This window comes from Mandrillus leucophaeus, unplaced genomic scaffold (genome assembly GCF_000951045.1).
Source record: "Mandrillus leucophaeus isolate KB7577 unplaced genomic scaffold, Mleu.le_1.0 Scaffold570, whole genome shotgun sequence".
Lineage (NCBI taxonomy): Eukaryota > Metazoa > Chordata > Mammalia > Primates > Cercopithecidae > Mandrillus > Mandrillus leucophaeus.
The window spans coordinates 297,065-317,119 of record NW_012106142.1 but is presented as its reverse complement, the minus strand read 5'-3'; the positions used below and the strand labels follow the sequence as shown (position 1 = coordinate 317,119).

The 20,055-nt window shown below is 38.5% G+C and overlaps 1 protein-coding gene across 1 annotated transcript in view; it reads left to right on the top strand.

Annotated features, from left to right (window-relative positions):
- The first annotated feature begins 43 nt into the window (after positions 1 to 43).
- The window catches only part of PPAT (phosphoribosyl pyrophosphate amidotransferase), a 42,370-nt gene continuing 22,358 nt past the window's right edge, over positions 44 to 20,055 (top strand). The window contains exon 1 of the mRNA XM_011998439.1: positions 44 to 330. Coding sequence (XP_011853829.1) covers positions 203 to 330 — 128 coding nt within the window. The 5' untranslated portion in view covers positions 44 to 202. The remainder of the gene's footprint in view (positions 331 to 20,055) is intronic.

Genomic DNA, 20,055 nt, shown 5'->3' with positions numbered 1-20,055 from the left:
GGCTCGGAGGGGGCGGAGCAGGGCCGAGCTGGCCACGCCACCTAGGGACAGCGCGCGCCGCCGCAGTAGTTGGGGCCAGCCTCGGGAAGGAAGCGCCTGAGGCGAGCGCGAGCTGCTGAGCTCCACGGGCTGAGCTGGCGGCTGGTTGGTGCTTACACCTTGGCCGCAGCGGCAGGTCCCTCCACGTGCTTTCGGCGGCGACATGGAGCTGGAGGAGTTGGGGGTCCGAGAGGAATGTGGCGTGTTCGGGTGCATCGCCTCAGGAGAGTGGCCCACGCAGCTGGATGTGCCGCATGTGATCACTCTGGGACTCGTGGGGCTGCAGCACCGGTAAGCAACAGGGTGGGGGTGGCGGTGGCGGAGGCGTGCGTTTCCATCTCTCCGAGCCGCTTCAGTAGGCGTTCTCATGGGCGCCCGAGGGCTGGGAGGACCGACCTCTCCGACCTGAACCGGTACCTGCCTGTGGCATCGACCGGGTTGCCTAGGCGTGCACGAGGGGCACCTCGCTTCCATGAACTTTAGCCTGTCCTGCCCACCCTCCCAGCCACTCATGCCCTTTAGGGGCTTTCTGCTTCTCCGCCCCCGGTCTGTGCACCCCTCCAGAGGCTGGCCAGCTTGTAAAGCGCCGGTTTGCTTGGTCTAGCTGGGTCAGGGCTCCTCCCCGACTGCATGCGGGTTCTAGTATCCCCGAGCCTGTGGTTGCTCCTGTAAATAGGCTAGTGTGGCGTGGCGGCCAGTCCAGGTCCTTGAACACCTAAAGGTTTTCGCGCGGGGCCTCCAACCACCACAAGCTTTTGTTTGCAAGGGCAGAGCTATTGAGCAGATTATGGATTTGAAAGTAGTTATCGCTCTGGGAATTTGAGGATCCTAGACTTCAGACCCAGGGAAAGATGACTAGTTGATGTTGAGAATAACTACCGGTAGTAGATCTCATATAAATTAAGTGAAAATAAACCAACCATAGGGAATAATGCATCTGGAAAAGATTCGTTGGTAGACGTCTTGTAATGAATGAAAACCTTGGTAATATGACAAAAATTAACTCCCTTCTTCAAAAGGGGGACAGGGGAGTATTGTCTCTATGCCAAGATCCATACACTTGATTTTGAAAAATTGAGAGATCCCTTCGAGTTAAAAAAAAAATTACTTCGGTGATCTTTCCTTTTCTTACTACCTGACTTAACTGGAAGTTGATATAAATTATTACACTAGGATAAGAAAAACCTAGGTTTGATATTCTCACTGAAAGTATTACAGTTTCCATAAGGCAATACAGTAGTAACAACTTCTACTACAGTTAAGGAACTTGGCAATAACACTTAACAGCAAAATGGGTGCACCATGTATAAACGCATTCCAAATAATTAGCTTTCCCTCAACCAAACTTAAACTAGAAGTACTTTTTGCTGTTTTCATTGTCCCAAATACTTGAATTTCAGTTTCACATTTTGTGTATTCCTTGTTTACTAAAGAGCTGAGAATGTGGGAAGCATCAAAAAGAATATTTTTAACTTGCATAACTCCAATCTTGGATAATTGTGGGTTGACCATAATAGATTTCTTGTTTAAAAAAAAATTATTGAGAAAATTAGTTATATAATCCAAGGAGAAAGTAAACTCTTGATTATGTGGTAATTGTGAGCCACATTAGTTTGTAACATTCTTAGAAGTTATGGCCAGGCGCGGTGGCTCAAGCCTGTAATCCCAGCACTTTGGGAGGCCGAGGTGAGCAGATCACGAGGTCAAGAGATCAAGACCATCCTGGCCAACATGGTGAAACCCCGTCTCTACTAAAAATACAAAAACTAGCTGGGCGTGGTGGCGCACGTCTGAGGCAGGAGAATCGCTTGAACCCGGGAGATGGAGGTTCCAGAGAGCCAAGATCACACCACTGCACTCCAGCCTGGGCGACAGAGCGAGACTCCGTCTCAAAAAAAAAAGAAGTTATTTTGGATACTCTGTCATGGGGGTGGGGGAGAATCTAGAGGTCTTTAGGGTTGCCTGGTGGTCTGTAGAAAATATATATGAACTGTTCTTCACTATATTTACTTTTTTGCCAAAGTTATCCAAGAAATTTTCATTCCCCTTTCTCCTTCCCTTTAAGTGTGTGCCTGAAGAAAAAGAGACTTTTTAGAAAAACTTACATATTAGCACTAGTTGTAGTTTTAGTACCCATTTTAGGAAAATACTTGGTATTCATGGTTATGGGTTTTTGTGGGGGTTTTTTTTGTTTGTTTGTTTTTTTAATGAATACAATTTGATTCCTGGTTACATATATCTGTTTTCTATAGTTGCTTTTCTGTAAAAGAATTATAAGATTAAATAATACCAGATAAGGGCAATAATTATGTGATTATGTGGTTTTGAGGAACAAGTGTATTACTGAAAAACAATTTAAAATTTCTCTTGTGTAGGCATAGAATCATTAAGGTGCACAAAGAGGGCTGGTTCTCACCCATAATCAATTTAAAATTTTGCATGAGCTATAGTGCTCATCCTTTGGGAGGACTGATTCTGACTGGAAGAACAGTGACACTGCCTTATGTCTTAGAAATACAATTATCTGCTGCTCTAAACTGATAGATAAGGGCCAGAATAAAACTAAGACCTAACTTTTTTTTTTTTAGTTTAGTTAGTTTTTTGTATCTATATACTGTACCCTGAGAGGTGGTGGTCTGTTGCAGAAAGCTCTGTTTTCACTTTCTCACCCTCATTCACTCACTGGTTTTAAAACAACTGCAAAAAGGTTTGATTGGGTTTTTTTCCTTTTTGATGAAGGAATTTATTTCTTATACATTATCTTCTTGTTTTTTTTGTTTGGTTTTTTTTTTTTTTTTTTTTTGAGACAGAGTCTCACTCTGTTACCTAGGCTGGAGTGCAGTGGTATGTTCTGGGCTCACTGCAACCTCCATTTCTCAAGTTCAAGCAATTCTCGTACCTCAGCCTCCCGAGTAGCTGGGATTACAGGTGTCCGCCACCACACTCAGCTAATTTTTCTATTTTTAGCAGAGATGGGGTTTCACCATATTGACCAGGCTGGTCTCGAACTCCTGGCCTCAAGTGATCCACCCGCCTCAGCCTCCCAAAGTGCTGAGATTACAGGTGTGAGCCACCATGCCTGGCCAACCTTATCTTTAAGAAGATGGAATCTAGAAGGTGAGATTTCTGTAACTTTTGCTTTGTATTTGGTTCAGTTTTTTGTCTTGTGCATAATCTAATCGGAAACATTTAGTCCTGGGGTTAACAGAATACCTGGAAGGTATATTACCCATTTCATATAAAAATAAATAGAGTATCAATTAGTTAAGTCAGTCATGCACTGGATATTTAACCCAGATGGGTTCATCCAGATGTACTCCCCCCCTTTTTAGTAGTGCTCGCTATCTTCAGACTTATTCCGTAGCTCTGCTTTCTGTAGGGGAATTTTCAAATGTCCTCTTAGCTGTAAACTGTGCATGCATGTGTATGGGTATGTTCATGCCTGATTCATATAATCACCAAATGCTGGTTTGGTCCTGAAAACATCATTTCAGTAGCTTACGGAGTTCTGAACAAACCAGACACCCCTTCTTAGAATAAACATTTTCATCTTTAAAACACAGTCACATTTTATGGAGACTAGAATGGCCTGGACATATTTGAAGATTTCATAAAAGGAATTAGTAAACATCTGTAGATTTATCCCATGAATCAGCTAGTTAGCCTTTCCTTGATTAGTTAGGAGATAACCATGCCCTTCCCTTCAGTGAATTATCAGTTCTCCAGGTTAGGAATTGAACCTTACAATGACAAACATTTTCATACTACTTCTAAAAATTTATAAGATTTACCTGATGAAGTTGGGTTTCCTGTCTGCAGAAACATTCTGTAGAATCTTTTGGTTCTGTTATTATGCTTTGAGGAAACTGATTTGTAATGATCTCAGGAGCACTTTTCTTAAGAGATTTAGACACTGGTTCTGCAAACAGAGTACAGAACATTACCACTAGAAAGGCACTTGTGAGAATGAGAGATGCACTCAGTCAAACTTCTATGGATCTAGTTCCCAGTTAATCTTCATTTAGTTTTGTGGAGAACACAGGATTTGCTTGTCAGAGAACTTACTTTGGGATGCCAAATTAAGGCAGGGAATATCTTAATTTTGATTTTCATATTTGACTGAAAATGACCAAATATGTAACATTTCTATAGTGTTTAACTTTTATACTCCCTTAATCTATAACCTTTATCTAAGTCAAGTAAATTTTGGTTTGAGGAAGTGACTTAAGTGTCCTTGCAAATGGTTCCAGTCTTTGATTTTAATTATTTTATAATTCAGTGATTCTTGATTTAAAATAAGTGTTTTCAATTCTTCTATTTTTAACTATTGTTTTTTTAAAACTTAGCTTTTTGCATTAGTCTGAAGCAGAATTTACCTGCCCCCAAAAGTCTCCAAGTACCACTGCTTGGTCATTCTGGTCAATATTGGGAAGAGCTCCTTAACATACAATCTGAAATCTAGCTCCAGGTTTTCCAGTAACACCAGTTTAATCTTGGGCAAGTCTCCTAACTTCTGAGTCTGTTTCCTCATCTGTTGGCTTAGACTTACATACTGTAAGGTCTAATGCTCAAATTCAGTGGGTTCAGAATGATACTCTTGTGCGGTTAACCCTTAGCCGTTTAACCTGAAAGGAGAAACTGCTAAGGGTTAATGGCACAAGCATTTTATCTGACTTGCATTTATATCCATACTTGGAGAAGTACACTTTTCAGTTCACTTGAGATAAAAGGTTATAAGGGGAAGAGGAATTCTTGCTATTTGCTAATACTTTATTCAAAATGTATTTGTTGAGCAGGAGCTCAACAAATAGGAATAATGTACATCTAAGTACATTACTAAGGCACTATGGTAGACACTGGGAATACTTTACCATACAGGGCAGATGTGGTCCCTGCCCTGGCAGAGAGACCTCATTGGTTCAAGAGCTTAGACTTCTCTATGCTTCCATTTCCTCATCTATAAATTGGGTATAATGATAGTATCTACCTTATAGGATTGTGATTGGGACTAAATATGTTAAATATATGTAAAGTGCTTAGAACACTGCTTGGATATATGCATGCCCTATGACCTATGCCCTATGACCCTGCCTTTCTCTTCTGGGTATATACTCAACAGAAATGCATACATATGTCCTTTGAGAGACGTGCAATTTTTCATAAAAGCCCCAATCTGGAAACAGCTGAAATGTCCAACAGTGAAATAGATTTGAAAAAGTAATGGGATGTACGTTTATTTATTTATTAAATATCGAGATGGGGGTTTCACTATGTTGCCCAGACTGGTCTTGAACTCCTGGGTTCAAGTGATCCTCTTGCCTTGGCCTCCCAAAGTGCTGGGATTATAGACCTGAGCCACTGCACCTGGCTGGCTTGATTTTTTATAATGGACTGTTCTACAGCAATAAAAAATAACAGATTACTGTTATGAGTAAAATCATGGGTGAATCTCACAAACAATGTTGAATGAAAGAAAAGTACATATAGTATAAATCCCAAACTAATCTATGGTGATAGAAGTGAGAATAATGATAATGTTTATGGGGGCTGGAGGATGATTAATGACTGGGAGGCTTTTAAGGTGCTAGTTAGTTTTATGTCCTGAATGGTGGGTTTGGTGTGTTTACTTTGTAAAATTTTGTTTTACTCTTCAATTTTTTGTGTTAACTAAAAAACAATTTCATAAATCATAAATCTATAAGACATTAAAGCTGGATTATTTTAGAGATCCAGAGAGATGCAGTGATTTGCTCTGTGTTGAGGAATTAGGGTCAAAGAGAGACTGGAACTCAGGTTTTCTTATTAGTCTTGTGTGCATTTTCTTCTACATGCTATATTGCATTATATTTTCTGATATCTGTGGTGGGTCATTTTGGAATTACAGCTCCCATTATTAGGTTGGCTTCTGAGTTTGACTTACTTTCAGGCTTATTAAAATGTTGTATTGATTATTGACTACCTTTGAAGAACTGTGGATTTTTTTCTTTTTACATCTGATAACAATAATTGTAACAATCACTGTAAAGTACAATTTAAAGGAACATGATAACCAAATAGTTACCTAACTCCGGGCAAGTTTTTGTTTACTTATGGTGTTACTTTCACTCTTTTTTCTTTCTTCTTCTTTTAAAATATAAAATCTAGCTCCTGCAGAAACTTTCACTCAATGAGCTATGGAAGAAATTATTTCTCAGCATTCTCTGCACTAATACAGTTCATAAACAATATGTTTAGTCTAATTTATCAAGGACAGGAATAACTATCTCTGTTATCAGGAAAAAGCAACAAGTTTTTTCACTGTGTGGAAGAATTTGGCATTTCTCTGGCTCTTACCATCTTCATGTGCTTTTCTCTTGAAGCTCAAAGTTCCTTGGCTTTTGTTATGACCTTCAAATAATTCTTAAATAAAAACACAGGAAAAAAATCATTATATAACATCATTTGAAACACATTAGTTTTCAAGTATTCAAGTATACTAAAATAAGAACACTTAAGCAGTTGGACAAATAATGAGTTAAGAATTAGGAATATTTTGGTATAAGGTTTAGAAAAAAGTTGAAACTCTTGGCTTAAATTAGGTACCTATTTCTAATGATTTTAAAGGGTCATTTGAGTATACGATAGTGTTAGGATTTTATTTTTAGAGTTTTTCTCTTGCTGAATGAAAGTGCAAAGAAGAATGTCTAGAATTTTTTTTTTTTTGGTTAATGTCAATTCGAAGGTTACCATGTTTCCATTTGGCAGTTCTGAGAGTTGGTTTTCTTAGGATGCAGTCAACCTCTTCATAAAATCTCATTTTTCTGGCTGGGCACGGTGGCTCACGCCTGTAATCCCCCAGCACTTTGGGAGGCCGAGATGGGTGGATCACGAGGTCAGGAGATCAAGACCATCCTGGCTAACACGGTGAAACCCTGTCTCTACTAAAAATACAAAAAAATTAGCTGGGCGTGGTGGCGGGCGCCTGTAGTCCCAGCTACTTGGGAGGCTGAGGCAGGAGAATGGCATGAACCCAAGGGCGGAGCTTGCAGTGAGCTGAGATTGCGCCACTGAACTCCAGCCTGGGCGACAGAGCAAGACTCCGTCTCAAAAAAAAAAAAAAAAAATCTCATTTTTCTTGGAGGGTTGCCATTTTTTCTTTGTAAAATGCTATATTCATATTTTAACTTTTTATTTTTGGTACTACATTGTTTCCAGTCTCTGTCTATCCCAAATTGCATTAATCTTCTGACAATTTCCTCAAATATTTTCTTGTTTCTTGTGACCCCTTCAAGCATTCGCTTAATTTTTTCATCAGACCATATTTGTATCAATGCTCTGACCTCACTGTCACACCAGTATTTTCCAGCCTCTGTGTCACTCACTGTTACAATCTGTAAATGACTTTTAGCGTCTTCTAAAGGACCTACAAATCAACATGATTTATAATTATTCAAACATAGATAAGTCTTATATTTGATTATCATTCATTTAAAGCAACTGTGATGGCATAAAGCACCAAAAATACAATAATAACTTCAATATGAGTCAAAAGAAATTTTGTGTCCATATTCAAACAGTATATTCTAAAAATTATAAGACAGACTGTTCTCCATTATTAGTGAGGATAATTTAGCTGCTTTTCATCATAGGTGATCTTCATTGGATATTTATGAATATGGAAATTCCCAATGTTTACTTAATTTGTTTTAGTGAGAAGTGGGCATTGACATTTTCCTTCTTTCTCTACCATGTTCTCTACCAACTCAAGTATGTGGAAGCATTTTAGGTAATACACAATAGAGATATTCTCTATTAGACTTCATATATCAAAATGACATTTAAAATTTACCAATTTAGACCCTGCAGTGGACCCAGTGTTATTTTGGGGTAATGATGTGCAGAGGGGGGTGGCAGGGGGAGGGCATACTCCACGGTACTTTCCAACAGTGAGTTCCTCTCATCTTCAATTCTCTTAGATTTTAATCCTGAATACTTTTTCAGCCTTATGAATTTTTTTTTTTTTTTTTAAGAGACAGGCTCTCACTATGTTGCTGAGGCTGCTGTGAACCTCCTGGGCTCAAGTGATCCTCCTGCCTCAGCCTCCCAATTAGCTGGAACTACAGGTGCACACCACCATGCCTAGTGCCTCATGGAAATTTGAAAATGTGTTTAAATCACTCTTGTTGGATATAATTTTTAAAAGATGGTGATAGAAATGTAAAATGATGAAGTCATGGTGGGAAACAGGTAGTTCCTCAGAAACTTTCAGCATATGCCATATGACCAAGCAATTCCACTCCTACGTATAAACCCAGAAGAATTGAAAACATGTTCACATAAAAACATGTATCTACTGCGGAAAAACAGTATGGCAGGTCCTAAAAAAATTAAGCATAAATTACCATATGATCAGCAATTTCACTTCTGGGTATATACCCAAAAGAATTGGAAGCAGGGACTCAAGCAGATATTTATGCATCCACATTCATAGCAGTGTTATTGATAATAGCCAAAAGGCAGAAACAACCCAGATGACCATCGATGGATTAATAAACAAAATGGTGTATCCATACAATGCAATATTAAAATGAAGGAAATTCTGATAAATGCTACAACATGGAGGAGCCCTGAAGATATTATAAGTGAAATAAGCCAGGCACAAATGGACGAATATTGTATGATTCCGCTTACATGAGGTACCTAGAATAGTCAAATTCACAAAGATGGAAAGGAGAATAGTGGTCACCACAGGCTAAGAAGAGTTGGGATGGAGGAGTTATTGTTTAATGGCTACAGAAGTTTCAGTTTTGAATGATGAAAAAGTTCAGGAGATGGAGAATGGTGATGTTTGTGCCACAACGTGAATGTACTTATGGGTATAATGGTAAATTTTATGTATACTTTACCAAAATGGGAAAAAAATTGTACCAGGATATTCATAGCAACAGTGTTCATAGGAGCCAGAAAATGGCAGTGACCCAAATATCTGTCAAGTGATGGATGGGAAAACAAAATATGGTATATCCGTAAATTGGAATATTATTCAGCCATTAAAAGGAATGAAATACTGATATATGCTACAACATGGATGAACCATGAAACAAAAGAAACCAGACACAAAAATGTATATTGGAGGGTACCACTGATGTCCAGAACAGGCAAATCCATAGAAACAGAAAGTAGGTTAGTGGTTGCCAGGGGTTACGGAGGTGTGGTCAAGCAGTTAAACTACTAATGGATATGGGATTTCTTTTTTTTTTTTTTTTTTCCCGAGATAGAGTCTTGCTCCGTCACCCAGGCTGTAGTGCAGTGGCGTGACCTCGGCTCACTGCAACCTCCGCCTTCCGGTTTACGTCATTCTCCTGCCTCAGCCTCCTGAGTAGCTGAGACTATAGGCGCCCGCCACCACGCCCAGCTAATTTTTGTATTTTTAGTAGAGATGGGGTTTCACCATGTTGGCCAGGATGGTCTTGATCTCTTGACCTTGTGATTTGCCCGCCTTGGCCTCCCAAAGTGCTGGGATTACAAGCATGAGCCACTGCGCCCCACAGATACGGGGTTTCTTTGTGGGGTGATCAAAATGTTCTAAAATGGGATACTGGTGATTATTGTATAACTGTGGATATACTAAAAACCACAGTTATGTGCTTTAATTGGGTGAATTTGATTGTATGTAAATTACATCTCAAAAAAGAAAAGTTGCTGAGGTTTGAGAATAGAAAAGTAAAGACAGGTCAAGTGTAGAGGTTAATGCAGTGATGTCTGTGGGAAGTTATAGAGGAACTAAGGAAACATGAACTGCATTGTACTGAGCTTCCAAATCTTCTGAGCCGGAGTTTTTATGATGTGATTGATTAAGTCATTGGCTACAAGATTGAACTCAACCTCCAGCCCCACTCTCCTCCCTGGAAGTCACACTGGCACAAAGCTCCAACCCCATCATATGATTGTCTTTTTCGGTGACTACCTGTCATCCTGAAGCTATCTGGGAACCCACCTAGAGTAGCCTCATTAACATAACATAGATGCTTCTGTCTCTGGAAATTCCAAAGGCTGTTGATGCTTTGTGCCAGGAACGGGAGACCAAAACTAGATATATTTTTTATTATGCCACAGCTTCTTAAAAGTTTATTAAAATATTACCAACAGTACAAATTAGAAAAATAATACCTTCATAATTAACAAGTTGCCTGTATTTAAGATTAGCAGCATACCTATGTCTGAACTTTCTTTTTTCACATTTATAAGTCTTGGGTTTTCTGAACTTTTAGTAATCAGTTCTTCTCTATCTGGATGTACTATTGGATTAAAATGAAAAGTTCTCAGTAATATCGTGTCTCATCTGACTAAAGTGCATTAATTTATGTAATAATGTTACTGCTAAGATTATACAAATTATAATGCATGTAAAATATACAAAAGTGTTTAAATATTCCAGGTTTAAGGAAAATTACTTCCAATTTCTTTCTTTTGGGAGAGAGAAATGAATTAGAAGAAAATATAATTCTTAGCAAACCCTTTGAGATGGTAACAATAGATTCCTGAATGCCCCCTGCTGGCCATCTCCTTGTGAATTTTTGTGAATTTTGGAAATATGTTTTGCTACAACCAAAAGAAAAATGGGCATTTCTAGGGTTGTTCTTAGATGAACATTGAGGTATTTCACTTGTGATTTTTAGGCTGAAGATCAGCGTGACCTTATCTAATAGGATATATTTTACTACCATGGAATTTCTATGCTTATTTAAGTATGCCTGACTCCACCCCCTCTGGCCTAAAATAGGTTTAACTGTGACTGTCCTATACGAGAAAGCAGTGGCTTTCAGGAATACATAGATAGTAAGGCATTCCAGCTCATATAAATGGCAGCTGATATTGGACCTTTGTCCTACTCAGAGGAGACAGGTAGGTGATAAGATTGTCAAACACAAATTTTCTGTTTTGGCAGAGTCCTTTCTCCTTTGATAACGTCTTGATTCCTTTTATCCTCTCTCGCTTATGCTTCAGACCAGGGAGAAAAATAAAATATGTTTTAGATCCAGAGATCTAGTTAATTCAATTTTCACGGACCACTTCTTTTTACTTAATGTAATAGGGATAGCCTGAGCAGTCTATGATTCTTCCCTGTGATTAATTTCCTTCGTATTCCATTAGTCATTAATTTTTAAGTGATAATCTGTTGGCATTAGCGGATTTTTCTTCCCTGAATGGAATCAAATTGAAACTTCTGTGTGAATCAGTCCTCTGCTGGTCTGAGCATGATAACCTAGCTATGGTTTCCAGTGCTGGCTATGCTTGAGAATCATCTAAAAATACGGGTGCCTGAACTGACTCCAACCTACTAGATCAAAATCTTCAGAAGTTCCAAATAGGGAACTGATCTAGATACTCAGAATCCAAGGGGTCTACAGCTCTAGCTAGATTTCCATTTGAAGTAAGGAAAAGCTTATGGCTTATAGCATACATTTAAGATAGGAAAGAGAATACTTTTGGGGAACCGGTTTTTTGGCCAGATATCAAAGTTAACAATATGGAGTTATTATTAATAATAACAATTCTAATTTCAGAAATTCATCAGTGAAACATAAAAAATAAAAATGAGGTGACCTCTGTTTTTACATGTAAATGTCCATCACTTTGTTGTTTTTTTAAAGAAAGACTACTTCATGTGAATTTTTTCCCTGAAGATAAATAATCCATATTTTTATACCTCAATACTACATTCTGCTACATTCTTCCTAAGAACAGAGTGGCAATTTGTGAATCAGTTGGTATGTATTGCAGGTGTACCTAAAATCCTTGCCTGTTTAAGTTTTTTTCTTATGTATTTAGCTGCTGAGATCCTTGTAGGTTTATATCTTTGCTTTGTATTTTCATGTAACAGTTTAATATAATTTCTAGAATGACTATGCATTTGTCCTGTTTCATATTTTCTAAATATATTCCAAATATTTCATATTTGGCATGCAAACATGCCAAACAGCAACAACAAAAAAACTCATATTTCTGACTTAATCTTTTCCTTTTACATGTAAAAAAGTATCTTGAGGTTGTGCTTAAGTAAGTTTTCCAAAGGACTAACAAGCTAAAATCTTCTGAATACTAAAGCTCTTAACTTTTTAGATGGAAATCTTTTTTCCTTATTAAACAGTGCAGTAGTCTGATTTTCTTCTTTTTTAAATTTTTATTTTTTATTTTTAGAGATGGGTTCTTGCTGTGTTGCCCAGGCTGGATTCAAACTCCTGGGCTCAAGTGATGCTTCAATCTTAGCATCCCAAGAAGCCGGGATTATAGGCATGTGCCACTGCACCTGGCGTAATTTGATTTTTAACTCTTAATGACAAAGGCCATTGCTGTGATGCCAATGGAAACCTAAGACGCTGTCCTATCTGGTAAACCAGATAAATAAGTTGGCCACGAGTATAGGAAATTTGATTAACTAGTTTGTTAAATTAACGTTGGGCTTTATACTTTGTAAGGTTATATGACGCTTTGGACTGAAAGACTAGGTACAAGGTCTTTTTAACAGATAAGCTTCAGCTTGGGGGCTTGGTGATCTCCTCCTCCCCAATTTTGGTTTGTGTAGAAGCAGCAAACTATCAGGTAGCAAGCACGAAATTTCACCTCCACACCCTTAATGCCCTATACTAGAGGGTAATGATTCTCAAACTTGCTTGCATCATTATCACCTGGAAGACTTGTTAAAACAGATTGCTAGGCCCCAATACTAGAGTTTCTGATTCTGGATGGGACCCAATAATTTGCATTTTGAGTAAGTTCTCAGTTAATGCTGATGCTGCTATACTTGGAGAAAAACAGCCATGGGGAATATTATTTCCACCTTCCATTTATGTGTTTTGAGTTATGATCCAACAGTACCTCATACAATGTTATAACATAATTTCTTAGGTATGGTAGCATCTATTAATATATTGATAGAAAATCTAAAACCCATTATGAGGGCACCACTCTCATGATGCTAGTTATCATTCAAAGGCCCTGTCTCCAAATACATCACATTGGGGTTTAAGGCTTCAGTATATGAACATTGGTGGGAGGAACACAGTTCAGGCCATAACAGTGTCTTATAATAGCATTTTATGTATATACTTTGTCACACACCAAAAACAAAACAAAACAAAACAAAAACACCTGAATATTTTTTTACCTGTGTCAAGACCTTGTTTTATATCTGTATCTCCTATGCCTTCTGACTTATTACTGACCAAATCACCTTCAGCTACATATCCAGCAATGACTGTATGAACATAAGGGGATATATATTGACTTTTTAAGTTCACTTCAGAATCGTGTTTTATTTATTTAGATTATTTGTTTGTTTTTGAGACAGAGTCTCACTCTGTTGCCCAGGCTGTAGTTCAGTGGTGCGATCTCGGCTTACTGCAACCTCTGCCGCCCAGGTTCCAAGGATTCTCATGCCTCAGCCTCCTAAGTAGCTGGGATTACAGGCATGTGCCACCAGGCCTAGCTAATTTTTTGTGTATTTTTTTTGTAGAGATGGGGTTTCGCCATGTTGGTGAGGCTGGTCTCAAACTCCTGGCTTCAAGTGATCCACCTACCCCGGCTTCCCAAAGTGCTGTGATTATAGGCATGAGCCACAACGCTTGGCCCAGAATTGTGTTTTAAACTTTAATATAGTATTTTCCTTTTTAAAGGGACCCTAGTAGTAAATATGATTATTTGCTTTTCCAAAGGTTAGATTCCCTACCCTTTTTGTCATTATAGATATTGGGTATGGATCTGAGTCTCTAACTAGGTCTTCTGACATAACTAATGGAATCATCTTTAGCTGCATCTCCAGCATTGACTGTATGAAGATATGATGCCACTGCTATTGGGCTGCTTTATCTGTAGTCATCTAACTGGGGGATATGTATAGTTCTCTAGCATACCAGTTTCTTTCTTGTCCACCAGTGAAATATTTTGAGATTTCTCACCAGCATTTCCAGTCTTAACTGTCTGTTGTTCCCCTCTCTTCCCTAGATACAGACTATCTTAGAATTGGGACTCATCATTTAAGCCAGATAATAAAATCTGGAGACATTGTGGTTAGTAGAGGTCTTTAAGACCATCTTGTCCACACCCCCCAATTCTGGAGTTAGGTCTAGAGCAGCAGTCTCCAACCTTTTGGCACCAGGGACTGGTTTCATGGGAGACAATTTTTCCATGGACTGAGGGTGAGGGGGCCGTGGTTTTGGGATGATTCAAGTGCATTACATTTATTGTACACTCTATTTCTATTATTATTACACTGTAATATATAATGAAATAATTAAACAACTCACCATAATCTAGAATCAGTGGGAGCCCTGAGCTTGTTTTCCTGCAACTAGATGGTCCCGTCTGGGAGTGATGGGAGACAGTGACAGATCATCAGGCATTAGATTCTCATGAGGAGCACACAACCTAGATCCCTTGCCTGCACAGTTCACAACAGTCTTCTTGCACCAGTATTCTAATCTAATGTGAGAGTCTAATGTTGCCATTGATCTGACAGGAGGTGGAGCTCAGGTCGTAATGTGCATGATGGGGACTGTCTGTAAATACAGAAGAAACTTGACTCACCCACCACTCATCTCCTGCTGTGCAACCCAGTTCGTAACAGGCCACGGACCAGTAAGGGTCCAGGTGTTGGGGACCCCTGGTCTAGAGGAGACACTTGGTTACTTCAAGGTTCCACAGAGCCTTAGAACTTTGACTTCCTGAATCCTGGTCTAGAACTCATTCAGTTTATTTCATGCTATCATGTCTTTGTGTGTATGTACTGCATCTCAATCCTTTGGTTTAAATATACTTTAAAGACATTTATGATGGGTCCCAGAGAAATGTACTACTTCTAAGAAAGTCTCATGTATTTTATATTTTTCTAAGTTCTTGAATGCCCTTTTTCTATTTTACTCAGTTTTACCACAATTAGTATGAAAATTTACTTTAACTTCTGCCATCTGGGGTTGCATATTTGCTTTATTAAAATTGATCTATTTTAAACTTTATTCTGGGAATCCAGTTTTATTTCCTCCTTTTTGTATAACTGTACTGTTTCTATTCTGGGGAAGATCAAATGTATACTAAATCTGTTTCATAATAAATTCAGCTAGTTTGTCAAATAGCATGTAATGAAACCTATTTAACTTATGTATATAACATTCCTCTTATGGTACTGAACATTTTCAATACAGGTTGAGCATCCCTCATATGAAATCTGAAATGCTACAAAATCTGAAACTTTTTGAGCACCAACATGATGCTACCTGTGGAAAATTATACAGTTGACCTCATGTGATGGGTACAGTCAAAACTTTGTTTCATGCACAAAATTATTAAAAATACTGCATAAAATTAGCTTTAAGCTATATGTATGAAACACATGTGAATTTCACGTTTGGACTTGGCTCCTCTTTCTAAGATACCTCACGATGTATATCCAAATACTCTAAAATCTGAAAAATTGTCTAAATCTAAAACACTTCTGATCCCAGGCATTTTGGAAAAGGGATCCTTGAACTTGTATGATGTAACATGATGTTAAGATTATTTTTCTTCACCTTCCTACCTGTCTGGTCCTCTCCCATTTTTACGTTGGCACATTCTGTGACATGTTCTCCATCTTGGGACTCCTGGTCTCGTGATTTTTCTGTTTTATTGGGTCCCAGAATAGCATCCAACTCAGTAAAAAATTTCATACTCTTAGTCATGCCTAGATCTTGAGCTGTTCTTACGATCTTGTATTCATGTTTTAGGTTTTTGTACTTTGTTCTGCATTGTTTCCAGTCTCTCTCTATTCCAAATTTCTGAAGCTTGGCCGCAATTTGTTCAAATATCCTCTTATTTCTCACTGTTTCCTCTAGTTGTCGTTGTATGCTTTTATCAGACCAGATGTCTATTAGAGCCCTGACTTCTGTCACAGTCCAGTGCTTTCCTCCTTCATTTGCTACAGTTGGGATAAAAGTTGTATTATTAGAGGGTTCCAATACTGACGTAGAGATACCTGCATTAGGTAGAGAGGTAAAAGACATATGCATTATATACATCAGACAAGGTAAATAATTGGATGCAACATTATTAAAGAAAGCAGTTTCCTCCATAGGAGATGGAGTAACAAATCATAGCTTAGCTTTTCTCTTAAACAGTGGGGAAACAAATTCAGAACCTAAAGCTGTCCATTATTATGCCAGTTACTGGCTTTAATAAAGTTGTGGCTTTTTAGTCACATTTTGATCATCTTTCCTCTATATCATTTTTTTCTCTTCCATATCACTCCTTTAGTATGTAGGGTGTATATCAGTACATAGTGGAAGTTCAATATTTAAATGTGTAGCATTTACTGTAGAAAACAGTAATTATATTAAAAAATGACTCATTGTAGATAATTTGTTTTGAAATAGGATAGGTACAAAGAATTTAACTCCTTTCTTTATCTTGTGATTTTCTTTGGCTATGTATCAGTCTACTGGGAAGCATTTAAAAACCACCACTCTGGTACCTGCCTCATCCTTCATCCCCAGATTGTGATCTAATGTGTAGTCAGAGTTGAGAACTGAGGCTACTCATGAGCTGAGGGCTTGGAAGAGTCACACGGAAAAATCAGTGTTTATGCCTTGTGAAAATTACAGAAAGACTAAAGCCATTTTAAATGAAGCATTTTCTTTCAACGGTAGGGAAGTGTGTCAGAAATTTCATAATGCCTTGTTCCTAGGCAGTATGTCTCCACTTAGTTATAAATCCTTTAATATGCCATGGTGCGTATTAGGTCTCTAGAGCAATTTTATACTTCATTTACATTACTGACAGGTACCTGACTTTATATTGGTTATTTTGACAACCATATTATCTTGTGCTTTTCTCAGATTTCATTTTCATAAAAGAAGTAGGTTCATTTTTTGAATTATAAAATTACAAGCACATTAACTTTGGTTTTTGTGGGGTTTTTTTTTTTTTTTTGAGACAGGGTTTCAAATTGGATGTAATATTATTAAAGAAAGGAATTTTTGGCTGGGCATGGTGGCTCAGGCCTGTAATCCCAGCACTTTGGGGTACCAAGGCAGGTGGATTGCCTGAGCTCAGGAGTTGGGGACCAGCCTGGGCAACAGGGCAAAACCCGTCTCTACAAAAAAATGCAAAAATTAGCCAGGCGTGGTGGCATGTGCCTGTGGTACCAGGTGCTTGGGAGGCTGAGGTGGGAGGATTACTTGAGTCCAGGAGGTGGAGGTTGCAATAGGCTGAGAATACACCACTGCACTCCAGCCTGGGCGAAAGAGTGAGACACCGTCTCAAAATAAGATAAAATAAAATAAAATTTTTTAAAAAGAAAACAATTTTCTTTCACCAAGGTTAGAGTGTAGTGGAGAGATCACCGCTCATTGCAGTCTGAACCTCCCAGGCTCAAGTGAGCCTCCAGAGTAGCTGGGATCACAGGCACAAGCTACCGTGCATGACATTAACATTTTGTTTGCATTGAAAATAATCTTCAGCCGGGCGCGGTGTCTCACGCCTGTAATCCCAGCACTTTGGGCAGCCAAGGCAGGTGGATCACGAGGTCAGGAGGTCAAGACCATCCTGGCCAACGTGGTGAAACCCTGTCTTTACTGAAAATACAAAAACTAGCTGGTTGTGGTGGTGCGTGCCTGTGGGGCTGAGGCAGGAGAATCGCTTGGACCTGGGAGGCGGAGATAGCAGTGAGCCGAGATCTCACCGTTGCACTCTAGCCTGGCGACAGAGCGAGACTCTGTCTCAACATAACTAACTAACTAAATAAGTATCTTCAAATTATACCCAAGATTAATCATAATTTATTTTGTTTCTTTCATTTTTTTTTCCCTAGACTCTGCTGCACAGGCTCGAGTGCAGTAACACAGTCATGACTCACTGCAGCCTTGAACTCCTGGGTTCAAGTGAGCCTTCCTGCCTTAGCCTCACAAGTAGCTGGGACTACAGGCATGAACCACTGACTGCACCTGGCCTATTTTTAATAATTTATTAGGCATGGGGGGCGGGTTTCTCTCTGTTGCCCAGGCTAGTCTTGAACTCCTGGTCTCAAGTGATCCCCCACCTTGGCCTTCCAAAGTACTGGGGTTACAGGTGTGAATCACTGTGCCTGGCCATAATTTAAAATTAAATATTAAATTAATGGTTCAGTAATATTTAATTGAGATTAGGTTTTGGCCCCTATCATACAAATGATATTACAATTAACAACTTTTATCAGATTCACGAGTTTTAAGTCATTGAAAAAAACTTTATAGCATTTATTTGAGATATTTTGTGGTATATTTAATGTCTTTGCTTTGAAATGCTTTTCAGAATTTTTTTTCTTATTTGGGTTACAAATAGGTTTTTCTATCATTTAAGTTAGAAGTAAGGTTTTTGCTTCTAGCTTCAATAAGAAATTAGAAGCAGCCGGGTGTGGTGGCTCATGCCTGTAATCCCAGCACTTTGGGAGACCTAGGCGAGTGGATCACCAAAGGTTGGGAATTCTAGATCAGCCTGGCTAACATGGTGAAACCCCGTCTCTACTAAATATACAAAATTAGCTGGGCGTGGTGGTACGCGCCTGTAATCCCAACTACTCGGGAGGCTGAGGTAGGAGAATCACCTGAACCAGAGGCAGAGGTTGCAGTGAGCTGGGATCATGACAGTGCATTCCAGCCTGGGCAACAGAGTGAGATTCGGTCTCCAAAAAAAAGAAAAAAGAAAAGAAAAATAGAAGCAAAGAAGGATTTACACTGAATCCTTGACCTGGTTGTGGCTCTGATGTTTACTTTCAAACGTAAAATTCTGTTTGTCTTAATCCCTTGCCACTAAAGTGATCATGTGCATTACTATGTGTAAGTCTAGCCATCAGATTTCTTACATTTAAAGAGTAAAGTTTGGAAATTAGAGAACCTGTATTTCTAGGAAACTTAAATTTGGTAAAGAAATCATTTGCTTTAGAAATAATTTTTTTCAGTATGGGTTGGCAAAAAGGGAGGAAAACATAAATTAATTCTAAGTGTTTCTTCCAGGAAAAATTGTCAGTTTTCTCAGATTAGAAACCAGTCTTATCTTCTAGTTTGAAATTAGATCAGTTTCATTCTGTCCCACCCATTATACTATACCTAGTTCCATTGGTCTGACATGAGAAACCAGAAGTAAAGGATTTCCTGAGACATCTTCCTTATCTTCTGATGCAATTGACATTTTACCTGGAAATATAACAGAATTCCTTTTAGAAATAACATAACTGATAATCCTAATAGCTTTAGCTAAATGTGATCATATTCTTCAAAATATTCTTCAAAATAGATTTGTGATAGACATTTTGTAATAAAGTTGTATAATATAGTTTAAATATTTATGTATTTAAAGAAAAATCCAATTTTTTCCATCCAATATAGACATGGTCTATTTTGAATTTCTGCTAGAATTGTTTGGTAATTTTGTAAGTTTTTAGAAACAGTTGTAGTTAGTTTTCAAGTTAAATTACTTTTTTTTTTTTTTTTTTTTTTTTGAGACAGTCTCTCACTCTGTTGCCCAGGCTGGAGTGGAGTGCAGTGGTGTGATCTTGGCTCACCGTAACTTCTGCCTCCTGGGTTCAAACAATTCTCCTGCCTCAGCCTTACGAGTAGCTGGGATTACAGGCATCTGCCACCACACCTGGCTAATTTTTGTATTTTTAGTAGAGACGAGGTTTCACCATGTTGGCCAGGCTAGTCTCGAACTCCTAACCTCAGGTGATCCTCGGCCTCCGGAAGTGCTGGGATTACAGGCGTGAGCCACCGTGCCCAGCCTTACATTTTTAAAATGTGGTGTTTTATTTATAATTGTATCTTGGGTGCTCTAACAGAGTAAGCACTTGCTAAATAATACCAGTAATGTAAAAGAGTGGGTCCTGCAATGAGATAGATAATTAGAAAATGCTGTTTTTTGGCATATATGATCAGATAGCTTAGAGTTTTTAAGTATCTTATATAATTTATTGATTGATACATACTAAAGTTTCCAGAAGTTAATCTAAATTATGTTTAAATGGATTAAGGA